Raw genomic sequence first — 16,731 nt, 5'->3', positions numbered from 1 at the left:
TAAAATATTAATAATCTCCCTCCCCCCAACCCCCATTGATCATGAATTTGGTACTAACAACAGGCTCTAGTCATTCATACTCATCCAAATAACCATATCCACTCAGTTTAAAGGAGGCAAAATTAGTCTATGCCTGAAAATAGTTTAATAAGTTAAGTTCAAGAATAGATATTTTTGTTATCTTAAGAAATTTAAAACCAAAGCCAATCTATAAAAGCTTGGAAGCTGGCTGAAGTATTCGTAGCACCTAAGATCAAAAGTCAGTTAATCTATGCATTTTGATCAATCACTCAGAAGCCTAGTTTACAAGAGGCCAAAGTTCAAAAGAGCTGTCAAGTATTTCTTAGTACAGACGCTTTAGCGCTGCATAACCAAACCCTTTTCAGGTACTATGAACACCTAGAGAGTCAAACACCCTGAAGATTTCACATCTCTGTCACAGGCCTGGGTTAGTGATTTAATTAAAACCCACTAAGACAGGATCCAGGCAACCTGCGCCCTCACGCAATAGTGTATGAAAGAAAAGGATAGATGGAAATGGGTCACAGAGGCTACCAAGAAAAGGCTCTATCTCCATAACTGGGCTTTTCTTCTTTTTTTTCCCAGGAACTCAGATACAAACATGGGAGGCTATATAGTTTGGAAGAAAGTCTTTCAGGTGATCTAATATCTCCATTTTTCACAAACTGTAGTCTTGTTGGGGAAAAAAAATGCTCTGGGCTTGAGACAGCAAAAAGAAAGATGGATCTGCCACTTTGAATAGTTACATATGCTGGTTTCAGGTTCAGTCCAAGCAAGTACAGTAAAACTCATCTGAACAGCACTTTAAGTTAACTTCACATTATATCCAACATATTTATCTGTCATTTCCCACAAACTTCTGAAGCTTTCTGCTTCCAAGCTGCAAAAATCTACCGTCAGCAAAAAAGGCTTGAGCTCAAGTTTATTCCACTCACTGAGACATCCAGAGGCAATCTGAGGTCTGCATATTTATTTTTTATTAGTATTTTTGTTATGCTAATACTCTAAGTACTTTGTTCAAAACAACCTCTATTCCTTAACTGACTAATCAGAGCCAGCACTGCCACCTTGGAGAGCTGGGGCTCGGTGAATTCTCCGTGGCCCCTGCTCCTGCTAAAGGGCTGTTCGTCAGCCACTGGGCATTTCTGACTGCTCAGTAGTAGGGGACAGGAGGGGAGGGGAAGAGGAGAAAAGACAAGCATTTAGTTCTGATGAGTGTGTGTTTATTGGAATAAGTAAACGGGCCAAATCAGAGCCTATTAATTTCCAAATTGGCCATTGAAGCATGACGGCAAGCTAGGCTACAGCCACAGAAGCAGAAGAGGGCCGTCTAATTTACTGAAACCACCCTTTGATATGAAACCCAGATCCCATGGCCAACAGAAGAAAACTCAGAAGTTGCATTGATGGACGGATGCAATTAAACAGAAGCAAAAGCAATTAAGCAAATACACCTGTTGAGAAGCTGGAATTTTTCTGATGAGTTGTTTCAGCAACTCTGAGACACAGCCTATCCCTAAATATCACTGATGAAAAGCAATAGTAAACCAAGCCTGATGATGGAGATCTGTGCCAAACGGTGCCGTGTTAGATTCAAGGAAGAACTTCTCCATTAAAACACAATAGTTTTAGCAAACTTAAAAAGTAGATAAGCACATCTCCTGTGTGATCATGCTATTTTCTACCCATAAAATGAAACCTTTGGTGAAACATAGGTGAAGATGGAGTTTTAGGGCTCTCAGAAACAGTAAACAATGGCTTATGCAAGAGTACAAAGAGAGAGCCAACAATAGTGTTCCTGACCTAAAAGGTTTTGGGAAACTAAATAAAAGATTATTTCAAAACTACAAACTTTCTTGTAGGTAGCAAAGTGATTTCAGATAATTGCAAAAGACACATAGTTAGTGTCTAATATGACTTTACCATCTTCTAGAAGACCTTTTACTTCTTAATTCAACATACAAATCACGGGTAATCCTGAAAACATATCACATTACCACCTAAGAAGTCACATGAGAAAGTCTGTCCACACCTGAAATTCTACCAAAAGGCAAACATCGTTGAGATTTGAAGTTTAAGAAAGTTAACTAAAAACAAAATCAAATTTAGACACTGAAACTTGAAAACTGAACTTAGTTGTCCAAGAAATTCCCTGAACATAGCAGCCTTTGCCTCCCCACAATACCTAAAAAGTAAACAGTGCCTGCCCATTCATTTTATCACTGGTTTTGAAATGCTTTACTGTCTACCTGCCTAAAGATTCTGGGAAAGAATATTTTTTAAAAATATTAAATATTAAAAAAAATTAAAAGAATATTTTTAATATTTATAAATATTAGGATATAAAAGAATATCCTTTTCTAATTTTTCATCTTAGCTAACAGCAACAAAACATTTAAAGTGGCATTTTTATGAGGTCTTTTCTAAGAGAGTTGATATAATGGTAAATGGCCTGGTTATCAGGATTAAACTTGTGGTTGGAAGAGTACTCCATTCTAAAAACAGCGAGTTCAAAATCAACCAACAAAACTGTACAATTCTGAGATTGTTTGGGAACCACAGCTCCACCCAAATCCTATGGAAGGACCAGTGCCACAGTCCACAGTTCAGTTTCTAATGAGATCAAAGGCCTATATCTTATCACTTGATTAACAAAGAAGCTGCTTCAATACTGTCCTAAAAGCAATAAAAACTGCCTGATTTTATGCTCTACAAGCTAAAGAGTCATAAACAAGCAGAACAAGCAGAGGAAAGTTAAATTCTAGTAGTACACTATGACAATACATTCTATATTTAAGGCAGGCCATGTGTGTGTGTGTGTGTGTGTGTGTGTGTGTGTGTGTGTGTGTGTGACAGAGGTAGTCAGTGATCCATTAATTGAAAGCCACATTTAATATAATTTCCATTTTATAAAATAAAATCACTATACTGTTTTTAGATCGGAGAAATGAGCACATGACTTAAGACAAATACTGCAATAGGAAAGAGAAGATATACAGAAGAAAAGAACAAGTATATGTAAGGCGTTAAATGTTTTACCATTTTTAATTATCAAAGGGTAAATACATTTTAAATCATATGATAAGTCTGATGTCAAGGTTAGACAGATGATTGTCATCTCTGAAAACTAACTGCTAATTTATTAAAGCCAACAAAAGAAAAGCAAGAATTCAAGAATCAGTATACATTTGTTTCACATCTGCGTTTCTGTTTTCTTACCATGTATGTTGTACAGTCGAACTCTGTGGGTAACATGTTCAAAAAAGCAAGTCACGTCCGAAAAAAACCTTCCATGTTGCACTATGACAAAGGGTGGTGTTGTGTAAACATAAGGCTGAGGAGGAAATCACATTTTTAAGAAAAGTATTTTGGCTTTTAGTTTTTCCAAGGAATGTTTATTATAGTTTCCAAACTGGCAAATGTATATCACCTGATATTTGTAATTTTAAGTGAAAAACAAACCTTACGAGGTATCAGAATATGTGCGTGCTACAAAAATTGAATATAAGGTTTTGCATTAGACAAAAACTGCTGAAAATAGAAAATAAAAATTTTACAACCTGATTGGCCTAGATGATCTACAAACATTTCTCCCAGATATAAAAATTTCTAATTAAAATCTTTCTATATTGTCCATATGTTATTTATTAGAATGAGCACTCGTTCTATAGCAGTGACATTTTCTCAGGCAAACATTTATTATAACCATGGCTCCCTAATGTTCAGGGGTTGGGAAGGTGGCTAGGATGACCACAGGGAGTCATCTTAAGCAAACAGGAAGCAGGAATCAGAAACATAGTTTAATCACAGTCAGGTTTACTACTCTAACACTGCCCTTTTACTCACAAGAACTAGCTGAATATAAAGCCAACTTCCAAACTCGGAAAAACTATGGCAACCACTGGTTTAGTTTTCATTATTTAGAATCTAGATTAAAGACACTATGGGAATAAAACACATAGCTTATATGACACAGAAACAAAATTTAAAGGATTTATGAAGAAGTTTATTTTCTTAAGTATTACACACCTTAGAAACCTCAACAATAGCATAAAAAGCTAGGCTTGCAATGTAGCACAAGATTTTCAGAACTGTGTAATTCTCTTCCAAATTTACCTCTTTGGCTAGAGAAAAATATTCTGAAATTAACATAATGCTTTATAGTTAACAAAGTTCTTGTACCTAATTACCATATAGCTAGAAAGTAATGGAGGAGAATGAAACCTAGGACGGTGATGTCCGGGCCTTTTTCTGATAAACTCAGCTGTCTCTTTCCCTGATGTTCTTTTATTTCTTCTTTGTAAACATATGCTGATTCTCTTTATCCTTCTATCTAATATTAGAGCTATTTAAAGATAAAATCATTTAAAATAAATTAGTAATTATAATTGTCCATGTATAATATTCTATAGCATAGCTACTTTTTTTTTTAAAAGAAAATGTCAGTCAAAACAAAATGCCTGTCTAATGACAAAAGCTGTTAAGTGAGAAAACACTGATGTAGCTTATACTTAGGATCCACTGCCTATCCTGAAATGCCTACTATGAGCTGTAGCTTACCTTTAATTCCTCAATGATTTAAAAAAACAGAAACAATGACAAATAACTAGAATCCTGAGTGTGGCCTACACAATCTCTTAAAATCTATATTTGATTTTGGTTAGCAAGCTTTTCTAGAACAAAAGTAACTTTTTCAGGAGACAGGACCCTAGGCAACAAAATACGGAGAATATTTAATTTATCTTAAAGTGGAGAAAGCCTGTGTAAGTGTAAAAGCAAAGGAAGAAACTCTAAAGAAAAAAATACAAAATTGACTACACAAAAATTAAAAACTACTACATAACAGAAAAATAAAAGAATTAACAAACTAAATGACACAGTGAGAGCATAAATAGGATATAGGATTGCAATAAATAGGAAAAAGGATTAATTTTACCATATATAAAGAATACTTACAGATCCACAAGTCATATCGAAAGAAAAATGGTCAAAGAACTTAAATGGGAAACTCATAAAAGAAATATGAAAGATAAAGACATAAAAAAGTTCAACCTCACTAATAATCAGAAAAATCTTAACAGTAAAATATTTTTCACTCATTATTATAGGTAAAGCATTTAATATGGCTAATTATCAGAGTTTAGAATAGCATAATAGAGAGCTACTCTCAAAAAAACACTGGTGGGAGTGAATATGTATGCCATCTTTCTAGAGGGAAGATAAGTAGTATGTACATGTCAAAAGCCTTAAAAGGCTTCATCCACTGACACAAAATGACTCTTCTGGAAAGTTATCCTCTGGAAATAATTAGCACTGTACAAAAAGAATGCTACAGAGAAAGCTTATCACAATGTTACAGTAGTAAAGTATTGGGAGAAAATGTACATATGCAACAATAGGAAATTCTTTTTTTTCCCACATATATACACACACACACACTTTTTTTGTGTGAGAACAGTTAAGTTCTACCCTCTTAGCAAATTTCAATAATACAGTGCTATCAACTAGTTACCATATTATACATCAGACCCTCAGACCTGATTCATCTTATAGCTAAAAGTTTTAAAACACAAAAGTGTATATTAAAACTGTGTTTTCAAAGAACATATCAGATTGTGAGCATTGTCACAATGAAAAATAAAATATGTTCATGTAGGAAGGCAAAAACTTAAAAATGGGGGAAAAAAGATATGCAGGGAATAAAAGACAGTAAAAATATATCAAAATGTTGGCAGGGGTTTTCATGGTCTTGTGGAATAGTTGGCAGATTTTATTGTTTTCTTAGTTTTCTGCATTAAATGTGCTAAGATTTGCATATACTACCTTTACAGTCAAGGGTAGGAAAACACTTTTTTGTTTGTTTTTTAAAGTGCTAAAATTTAAGGAGAAAAATGGCTCAGTGGTCAATATATTTTTCTCATATGGCTAGGAATTTTGTGTCTATATATATGTTATGCCACATATGTACACAACAACACAGCAGCACCCTAATCTTAAATCAAATCTAGCTTCTTTCCATAGAAAGCATTTGTCCACTGTAGCATCCTAACTGAATTTCAACTCTGAGAAATTATTTGTTTATCTAACATTCAACTAGAAACTGCTAAGTGTCAATAATGATATATATAATGGAGCCAACTCATTTATTCCTAATAGATAACAAAATATTGAGATGCATTTATTTTGCTCCTCATTATTCTTTCAATAAGTGCTTATTCACTGCTCAGCTCACCAACACTTACCTTGGCTTCCCCATCTGGTAAGAAGAGGTAGGCACCACTTTTGTCCTTTTTACTCGTGGTTCCATACCATGAAAACTGCACTTTTACTTCATGACTTTTACCATCTCCTTTATTTATCATTTCCTAAGGATAAAAAAAAAAAAATTAAGGTAACTCACAATTAAGACATTAACAAGTTTTATATAGTTACACGTATATATCAATTTCAAAAAAAAAAATTACCTGGCAATAGATTCAAAAATGATAACATTCATCCTCTAATATTCACAATTCTTAGATAAACACTCAAAATTTTATACTTAACCTTAGGATTTAAAATCTTTGCCATAGGAACAAAAAGAACACATTTCACCAAGGAAGAAAGAGATACACAAATTAAGAGATTAGACCAGTACTTTTCAAACTTTCTGTAGTAAAGGAGTGGATTTATTTTTATTTCCAATATGCATGGAACAATATTTTTGTAAAGTACAATGAAAGTGAATTACTAGAAAAATTAAAGTGATATGCCAAATATACACTCAAATTTTTTATTATTAGATTCAATAGGCATACTTTTACTCACCCAAATTACTTTAAAGTTTCCATAAACATTTCTAAACAGCCACAGCTTTCATACTTATCTTGTGGACAAATAACAAACAGTTCACTGAGAGCACCCCCCACAGACCACACTTATAAGAGCAAGTGGTCACTGTGGACCACAAGGAGAAGGTACATATAGCTCATCTATCCTTTCTCCCAGAGAATCTGTGTCCACTTTTCCCACTTTGCAGAAGTAATCTGCATATATTATAATAAAAGTGACAAGACTTCTATAAACTATTCAGAACATACCTCCATAAGCCCAGAGTGACCAAACCGCAGCTTAATAAAGGAGTTCTCTAGAGTTATATCTTCTTGAGCACTTTTTATATTATTCATGTTGAAAATTCCTTTATTTGCTATATGACCATTATATAGGGCATATTCAGCTAAATGTGGATTTGAACTTGCTGTTTCCAAAATCTTATATACTTTCAGTCCCAATGGTGGCATCTGTGCTAGAAAAGAGATCTTTACAAGATAAAGGAGAGAATTTATTAAAGAGAAATGTATCTACTGAAAGGAAACCATATATACTTCTAGTAAAAAGGAGAAACTACCATATTTAAAAAAGAGAATATAGTAATATTCCATAAATATATTTTGATAACTTATGGGTAGAGTATCCACATCTCTGTTTATCCAGGGAAACTAATAACTTCAAGTGGGTAAGACTATCAAAGACATTACTGCTTTCATCCAATATATGAAATTATGTGACCATCCTCAATTGTCCTATGGTGCTCATAATGGATGCTCAGACAGGGAAATTCTCCATGAAGGTAAGGGTTTATTGTGAACAATGATTTTTCCTAATTATTAGGAATATTTTAATAATACTATAATATTTCAGTACATTAAAAATAAAAATGGTAAGTGTAACAATATAAATATTAAGCACATTAGTTCAGTCAACACCAGCCATCAAATGCCTGGGGTCCAGCAGACACTGAACAAGGCATGGAGGATGCACCCACCATGAGACATGACTCCTGCCTTCCAGGAGCTACTGTTCCATTCTCTAAATGGGGTGTTTCCTGTAAAATCTGACCAAAATTGGTGTTACACTTTCCTTTCTATCTAAAGGATTATGAATTTATAAGAGCAGCCAGCAATGGCTTTTAATTTTCTTTTAGAGTTCCTAGCTTATGTCTGTGTCTTTAGGGTTTGGAGTACAATTTAAATTGTACTCCAAACTATAAAATTTAGATCTTTCCAGTGATATGGGGGTTCAGTTTAATATTGCTTATTTTAAGACATTTTCTCCCCAAAATGTCTATTATTTGAATCCAGATTTTTTCCATAATTATCTCAGAAATGAAGCATCTTACTTATTTTAGGAAGTCTTTCTTTCACGGTATATTAATGTCACCTTTGCAGTGAAAAGTTGAAAGTATCCCAAGTTATTTAGAAGGATGGTATTTATCTCCATTTCAATATTTATAACTGTCATTAAATTAAGTTAAACAAAAAATTCAAACTTTTATGAGAAATGATTACTTCATGACTTCAGGAACAAGTTACAATAGATATACAAAGATATACAATATACATACTAATAACATTCTAAAAATAACATACAACACACATACTAACAAAGATATTAATATTTTGGAAAACACAGGATCTATTTTCCTTTAGTGTCATTTAACTCACCAGTTAAATCCTCTGGCATTTACAACTTTAACCACTTTACATACACCAACTTGACAGCTCTCAGGGATATATATTAATACACATATAAACTATAGACTGGCTAGGCTTTTTTCATGTTGCCTCTCTAAGTTCTATAGAGAGCACATACCTCATAGGCTGTCTGTGAAACAGTATTTGCTGTATCCCACACTGCACTCATTTGAATTTCCACGGGCTTTCCTGAAGGAGAGGATACTTGCGCTGTCGGGGAGCTCACACAGACTGAGACTACTGAGTTTCGGTCTTGTTCTGAAGGATTGTAGACCACAAGATACCTGCAAAAACAGTCGCTTTACTATTGGGGTCTCAAGGTATTTGAACTTTTCCACATTATTTGTGAGATTTCAGGTCACAGACAGTCATAAAGCCAACACAAGGAGAAGAATTATAAGAAAGAGTCTGGTAAAACTTTTGGAGAACAGGCAATTTCATCACAACAAATACCACACAGTACAAAGAGTAATGTAATAATGACTCAGACTTTCTAAGAATAAATGTTATACAAATGAAAGACATTAATACAACTATAATTAAGTTATTTCTATGTCCCAGAAAATGACTTATATACATATGGTTTTATTGGTCTTTCTAAAATAACCAGCCCTATACCACTAATATCCTGATCCCTGCCTAACTCACTGAACAAGAAAATACATAAATTGTCTGTTTGCATTTTAGTCACAACTAATTTCAATTAAAATTCATTTAGCTCATTCATTTTAGATCACTAAAACACAGTGAAATGTACGGCTATACATGCAGAATCACATAATTCACATATATATTTTATATACAGGGGCCCTTATTATCCAAGAGAGTTGGTTCTAGAGGAAAGGTCATTTGAAGTGAATCTACTTAAAACAGGATGAAATTTTATAACAAATAGTGGTAAAATAATTGATTGGAACTTGGCTAGAAAAGGGAAATAACGACTATTAAAATAAGTTTAGGCAATATTTGCAACTAAGTATAATTCTTAGAATGAAGTAGGGTTTTTGGCAAAATTTTTCCAACAATATTTTATATTAGTACATTATGACATCCTTCACATAACATTTCATTTTTACAGGATGGTTTTAAACATAACTATATTTATAAAAAATATTCAAGGACTTAATCATTTTTCTAAAAGTTCTCTCTCAATTCTTTGGTATTTAAATAATTGTCAGTTGAATCCCCTAACATCCTTGGTTTTCTCAGTAGCATAACTCTGCTGGATCCTCACTGCTTCATGGCTTTGCCTGTGAGTTAAAACGTTCTAGATCATCATGTCACAGACTTCATGAATTATGCACTCTTTGTAACATTTATGATTTTACTTTATAAACAATTTGCATCATATTATCTTCAAATAAAATAAGCAGTATCAAAGAGGATATTTGACTAATAATATAACTGATTCAATAGTGAATATTTTCATGACCTGAAATATTTTGCTTTCCTACATAATTTTGTAACTTCAGGAACACAGAAATGAATAGTCAGTCAACCACTTCTCCCTCTTACCCATAGTGATATCAGACTTGGTCCAAACAAGCTAGCATTGTTTATTTAGTGCATTAGAAAGCCTAGCAGCGCTCTTTTATCTTATGTGTGTCCTGTATATTTCAACTGCATTGCAAATGGTTTGTCAGGAAATAAAATTAATACAGTGGCCAAAACTAAAGTGAAGGATAACAGAAAAGCACGAAGGAAAAGAAAGAGGATGTAGCGTAAAACCTATAAAATGTTTGACTTATAAGTTGTTTATCAGCTGAAGCACTTTTGATTGAGACAGTACTGTGAGATACCAAAGGTAACAATATATGACAATAAGAACGTCTCTGGCTCCTATTAGGCTTGTAGTATATACATCAGTATCACAAGATCTAACTTACACCATTTACGTTCATTGAGATTCCACATGTATACGAGAAAAGAGCAGCTGAAGCATGCAGGCAAAAACATATCTACAAAGGGCACTGAAGCCTCAAAGTGCTAGGCAAAACCCCATTTTTATCCACAGAAGCAATTCTCAAGGCGAGTGAGAATACTGTCCCCTTGAGAGGTGTGCTTAACAGACTTACCTGAAGGAATCAACCTATTTGCACCCTCCCACTGCCCTCCACCAGAGCTCACGTTTTGCCTAATTGTTCTCCTATCACAAACACACCTGGAGAATCACAAATGCCAGGGTTCATTGTTATCAACTACACTATATTATATTCCTCAGGTACACTGGAGAAGAAAAGCAGTTGAGGATCACTCATGTCCAGCACCAAAGATGTTCAAACCAGCATCCCAGAAATGAGTGACTTACTACTGAACCCCATGTGCCCAGAGGCTTAGAGCCAGTATGTGAAGAACTCTAGAACATGTAGTCTGAAGACTTAGGCCAGTCCCTTAATTCTGCAGAAGTCATGAGGCAGACCTAGGTACAGAACCCAGAATTCCCACTTCAAGTTCTCTGATGCTCTACTACCCAGAGCTGGCTATAAAGGCTCTGATAATAAAATATAATGTGTCCAAGCAATAAATTAGGTAGCAAGCATCCAAAACACTGATTCTTCCCAGCGAGGAAGAAAATGACTCAAATTTAAAGCAAATAATAATTTCAACCATACATTTCGTTTTGTACAATATTAAATAGCTTTTTATAATAAGCTGTGAACTAGGTTCTGTTTTGTTTCATTTTCATAGCTAATTAGTATTTGACCATAATGATGTTTCTACTGTACTGAATGATTATGTAATTATCATGCCAGGAATCTATTCAAAAACTAAATGCGTAGAGTATATAATGAGTATAAAGCTGCACTAAGAAAATAATTTTTTAACATAATTAGAGATTCACAGCATGTTCAAGTGCATCACAGCACACATTTATCTGATACACAAACCTCTACGTACATTTCAAGTAGAGTACATTGAAAGCATTATCATACATGAATTATATTTCCTTGGGAAATAAGTACAGCATCACAAATTAACTAAGTTTTCACTGTCATTATCATGTTTAGTAGTCAAACATTTGTTACACTGCCAATATCTCCAAACACGAATCCTTTTAAGTCAATCAATTGTGAACGGAACCAGGAGGTTTCATATCATAATATCATACTTATTTATTAAAAATTAATATTATTTCATCCACACTAACAGATGAAAAGAGTAAAATATCGCTGAAAAACGGGGCTAGTTAATTTCTATTTTATCTTGGAAGTAACTATATAGGAAGCTCAGAAATATTTTTTCTCAATTTCCCCTATATTTGCATTAGTTTCTTATCTATCATCTGTCACCAAGTCACATCCAGCCTCCTAGCTCGCATTATGACATGAAGCCCCTGCAACTTGCCTACAGGCAATTATCTCAATTTTCTATATACAATGAACAACCTTCACCTCATGAAGATACCTGCCAATCAAATGAGAGGGCAAACTATGATCTACTGTGGCTGAGGGAAAAAGGAATGGAGAGAAATGAAAAGACATCTGTACGCTCATGTCAAACTGGGAGTCATTTTAGGAAGAACTATAATTCCACTGTAAACGAGGTTCTGTCCTTGAAGATTCTAATGAGGAGGAGTATATTTAGAATTTCCTCACTCCTTTTGTAGAAATGATTTATGTCATGTTAAGAAAGACAACTGTGGCATTCCAGGTCCTCTCTCTGAGGCAAATCTAATCAGTGCCTACTATGAACAAAAGACTAGGACTACGTGGACTTCCTTCTTGGACTGGACATAGGGCAGAATGAAAGTAACATGCCTCTTGGTGAGAGTGAAGCTGGAGTTAACCACTTACAGAGTGCTTCCCGTATGCCGGGGTTCAGTCCTCAGGCCTATAATCTATGAGGCACAGCCTTTCATCCTTCACTGGACAGATAGGAGAGCTGAGGTTCAGGGAGGTTAGGTATGTTGCAGAGGCGCAAGCAGCTACAAGTGCCACAACAGACTTAGAACTCAGTCCTACCCCTATTACCATCTTCTTAACCATCCTAACCACTTTATTCACAGGCCAAGCTTATAACAACCATTTTGACAACTGCGGTTTCCTGTGGAGATTCCCTTAGTTCCTAATTCACTTGAGAAGAACTTTGTCTTCACTGATGCCAAAGATCCCCACAGACCTTCTATCTTCAGGAAGCTCAGGATGAACAAAGAGCTATTTACATTTCAGTACATTTTATCTGTGAAAGAAAATTTATAAACTGGAACGCTGGCATAGAAAATATCTTGTAACATATACTAAAGAGTTTATCTTACGACCTCACTGCATGAGGAAAGCAAAAACATTATTCAAAAAACCATTAAAAAATACTACATACATTTATGGCTGTGCAAAGAAGACAGAAATGAAAAATATTTGCAAGTCCCCTGTAAGTGCAGTTTAAAACCAATTAAGCGAACACCAGGTTATATGAAAAGTAATTGTAACTTCATGTGCCTAGTGTAGTACCTGGCATGGAATAACATTCAATAAATAGTTGATGAATGAGTAACACACAAAAATCCCAGTAGGAGAATTTATCATTTGTGAATAATACCTACTAGTGTGGAGCTTTATCATTTTCATTTTGATTATTTTAATTCCTTAAAAAATAGCATCGACAAGCTATGCAATTAACCCCTTTGCAAAGATGGGGGAAATGACAGATCCAAGATCACAGAGAAAGTTAAGAACAAAGCAAAGAGTAGAGCTCACTCTGTCCAATTCTTAATCAATGATAGCATATTAAAAAATTCAAACAATATATTCATCTTCTCTAAGTAGCCTCATTAGTGGAGCGTCATCTAAAGAAGAGTAGTAACCTTTGTACAGTATTCTGAGTACGAAAATATATAGTTTTATATGTTTACAAAAATTGCACTTTCTAGATACGAACTTTTCATATAGTCTACCTAGTTTTCTAGGTTTAAAACATAATGCTTACCATATTAGCCACCAGGAAAAAAAAATTAAGCTATAAAAACAAAGGGAGCCTTTCTGAGATACATTAGATCTTTAAAAATCATGATTAGTTCTGTGAGTCCCTAGCTCTGGAGTCAGATACATTCAAGTTCAAAAACCCACTACAGCACTTAGAATTTGAGAGGCTTTGGACACGTGATTTCATTTCTTCAAGCCTTAATATCTTTATTTACAAAATCAGGAGACAAGATTGCAATTAGGGTTAAATGATAAAATGTTTGGAAAATCACAGAGCTCAGAGCTCAGACCTGGCACAAAGTAGAATCTCAACAGCAATTAAATCTCTCCTTTCCCTTATAAGACCCTCTTGGTGTCCTGACCAGATATCCTGTTACATGAATCACATGAATGGCGGAATGAATGTTTTAATTAACTCAGGTCACTGAGCTGCCTTATATGCTCTCTTATGTAAGGCATATATAAATCTAAAGGAAAGAAATTAACAAAACCACACATGTTATAACACAGATACCTTAAAACAAGAGTTCAGATAATATGGCGGGGGGTGGAGATAAATAAAGAGATGCACAGAACCTACACACATACAAAGTAACCATATGGCATGTGGCTAAATTAAAAGGCAAGAAAAAAAAAAAAAAGGACAGAGAGAAGGACTCCTCATGGTATGTGTAGTTATAACCTTATGAATGTGACTACATAGTCCCTGTTCTGAATATCTATAGTCTAGAAGGGGAGAAAGAGAAATTGTTGAGTTCAATATAATAGGGTAGGTAATAATACAAAACTATGTACAGTGTGCCTTGTGATACACACAAAAAGATGGCAGTCAGGATGATTAAGAATTAATCAGGAGAGCATTCAAAACAGAAAATTAATTAATACAAAATGAGCAAAATGTATATACAGAAGTTGACAGAACTTTACTGAGGGACATAAAAGTGAATGAATGAAGAGACATACTTTTCTAGGTGAGAAAACTAAAATACTACAAAATATACAACTCTCCTAAAATTAATTCATGAATCTTATGCACTGCCAACCAAAATCCCACTGAAATCCTTTTATTGGGAGAAAGGGAGCAAAACAATCCTATGATACATCTACAGTAATAGATGGGCAAGATAAATGGTTAAACAAATGCATTAAAACAATATGCCAACACTGATTGTAAATGAATTAAAAAATTTAAAAACAGAAAAAATGATACAAAATCAGTAAGAAAAATAAATATAAAATTTGTGGTACAAATTCTCTTTTTAACCGTAACAGAAAAATACAGCAAAGCAAAAGACTGGCAGATTTGATAACAAAAAGCTTAGAACATTTTCTATATTAAAAAATAAGATTAAAGAATAAAAAAATAAAAGGAGATCAAATTTGGGATATTTGTAAAGTGCTCCTACAAATCAATAGAAATATAAACACTCAAGTGGAAAAAATGACCATTTTTCTTTCACGAAACTGAAGTTGAAAAATAAACAATGCTTCCACTTCCAGGAGAGATGAAGTAGTTGACGAGAGCTCTCACTTCTATGGGCCAACTAGAAAAACCAGATAAAATACAGTAATCATCTGCTTGAAGGCAACAGAGAACTGCTGAGGAGAAAAAACTGCAGAGAAGAGAGCTGCCTTCTCTAGCCATTTTCACCCTGGGCTGTGCCAATTCTCAGCACGGGAAAGGCTGAGTTCCCTGCAAAACCCAGAACAAAGCCTAGAGAAGTTTCACTGTGATTGGCAAAGAGGCTAAAAGACACTTGGTGAGGATGTAGAAAGCTTCAAGTGCACAGTTGGCTTTCTCATCAGTCCATGTGCCAAACACTGGGAGCTGCACAGAAAAGGAGGCTTAAAATCTAAACAGAAAGCTTCTAAAAAGTAGAGCAGAGACATATCATGAGGTTTTAGAACCCACCAGGGAATAGGGCCTACAGAATATACCAGGCTATTAGTTGAAAACTTAATGAGCTAGATGAAGAAGACATTGAGAGAATTAGCCTCAATTTAGCACAACCCTTGACTGGAGTAAGAGTGAACACTCTCTAGAAGATAGTTTCTAGAGCCTATAAAATTTTCCTACACAATGTCTAGCACTTAATATAAAAAGCTGAGACATCTGCAAAGACAGAGCCACATGATTAAACAACAAAAAGACAGAAGAATTAGAACCACACATCTGGATATTGGCGTTAACTGATAAGCCTTTAAAATGATAATTACTATGTCCAAGGAAAGAGGAAAACATGAATACAGTAGATGAAAACATAAAGAATTCCACCACAGAAACTGAATACGTCAAAAATTAACTGAATGAAATTCTAGAAGGATAAATATTTGAAATTAAGGACTCAGTAGATATGTTTAACAACAGAGTAGATTAAGCAGAAGAGAAGTTAAACTGTTAACAGAGATACTTCCTCTAGATTCTGGGATTTTTAGCGAACATCCTGCAGCTACTTTTTAGACATCTAGATATAAAACACTATTCTACAAAAAGTACATATTTTTTAAATAATCAGAAAAATACAACTACAAAAACATGTAACTTTTTAAAAGGTCAGGGAGAGATAGCCAAGTAAAAGTAGGGAAATACACTCTAGGTAGAGTGACCATAAGAATAAAGGCACAGATATATAAAGAAAAAAAGGACATTATTTTCAGGACATACAGGTCATTCAATATCACTAGAATCTACATAGTAAAGCGCATGTCTAAAATGCCAATATATGGAGCTAGAAAGAGAGATAAATCTCAAATCACAGTGAGGAGTGAGGTGTCTTTAAGTCATTACAAATTGCTAAAAACCTTATTATATGGGGTATGGGGAGTGACTTGAAGGTTTAACGTGGTCAGATTCATTTTTAATAGGTACTTCTAGTTGCCAGGTAGAGGAAGGATTTAAGGAGTCAAGACTCAAAGGAGGAAGACCAAGTAAATAGCTACAACAGCCAAGGTAGAAAAGGTGAAAACCTAAGTTACAGGAGCGGGTAGAAATGCAAAAAAGAGGAACAAGTCTGAGAAACAGGTAGGAATTCTTACTAATAGGAATTTTTGGATTCCTTGGAGAAGGATGCATAAGCCACAAGGAAAAGTCTGTAATTCCTGTTTTGCAGTTAGGGTGGCATAGATATGGTAGCGCCACTAACCAAGATTGAACCCCTAAGGATGGGTGGAAGACATATCAAGATAAAGGTGATAAATCCAGTATCAGACCTCTCGAACTTGAGGTACCTGAGGGATACCTATATAGATTTATCCTGATGTTCTTAAATTAATTATCC

The 16,731-nt window shown here is 34.5% G+C and overlaps 1 protein-coding gene across 1 annotated transcript in view; it reads right to left on the bottom strand.

Moving 5' to 3' along the window:
* The window catches only part of MAN2A1 (mannosidase alpha class 2A member 1), a 159,968-nt gene that overhangs the window by 38,325 nt on the left and 104,912 nt on the right, over nt 1-16,731 (bottom strand). The window contains exons 13-16 of the mRNA XM_065873309.1: nt 8,653-8,818; nt 7,101-7,319; nt 6,264-6,386; nt 3,241-3,355 (exon numbers count right to left, since the gene is read on the bottom strand). Coding sequence (XP_065729381.1) covers nt 3,241-3,355; nt 6,264-6,386; nt 7,101-7,319; nt 8,653-8,818 — 623 coding nt within the window. The remainder of the gene's footprint in view (nt 1-3,240; nt 3,356-6,263; nt 6,387-7,100; nt 7,320-8,652; nt 8,819-16,731) is intronic.

This window comes from Phocoena phocoena, chromosome 3, assembly GCF_963924675.1.
Source record: "Phocoena phocoena chromosome 3, mPhoPho1.1, whole genome shotgun sequence".
Lineage (NCBI taxonomy): Eukaryota > Metazoa > Chordata > Mammalia > Artiodactyla > Phocoenidae > Phocoena > Phocoena phocoena.
Note: the sequence above shows the minus strand (reverse complement) of the source record. Positions and strands in the feature narration are given on the sequence as shown.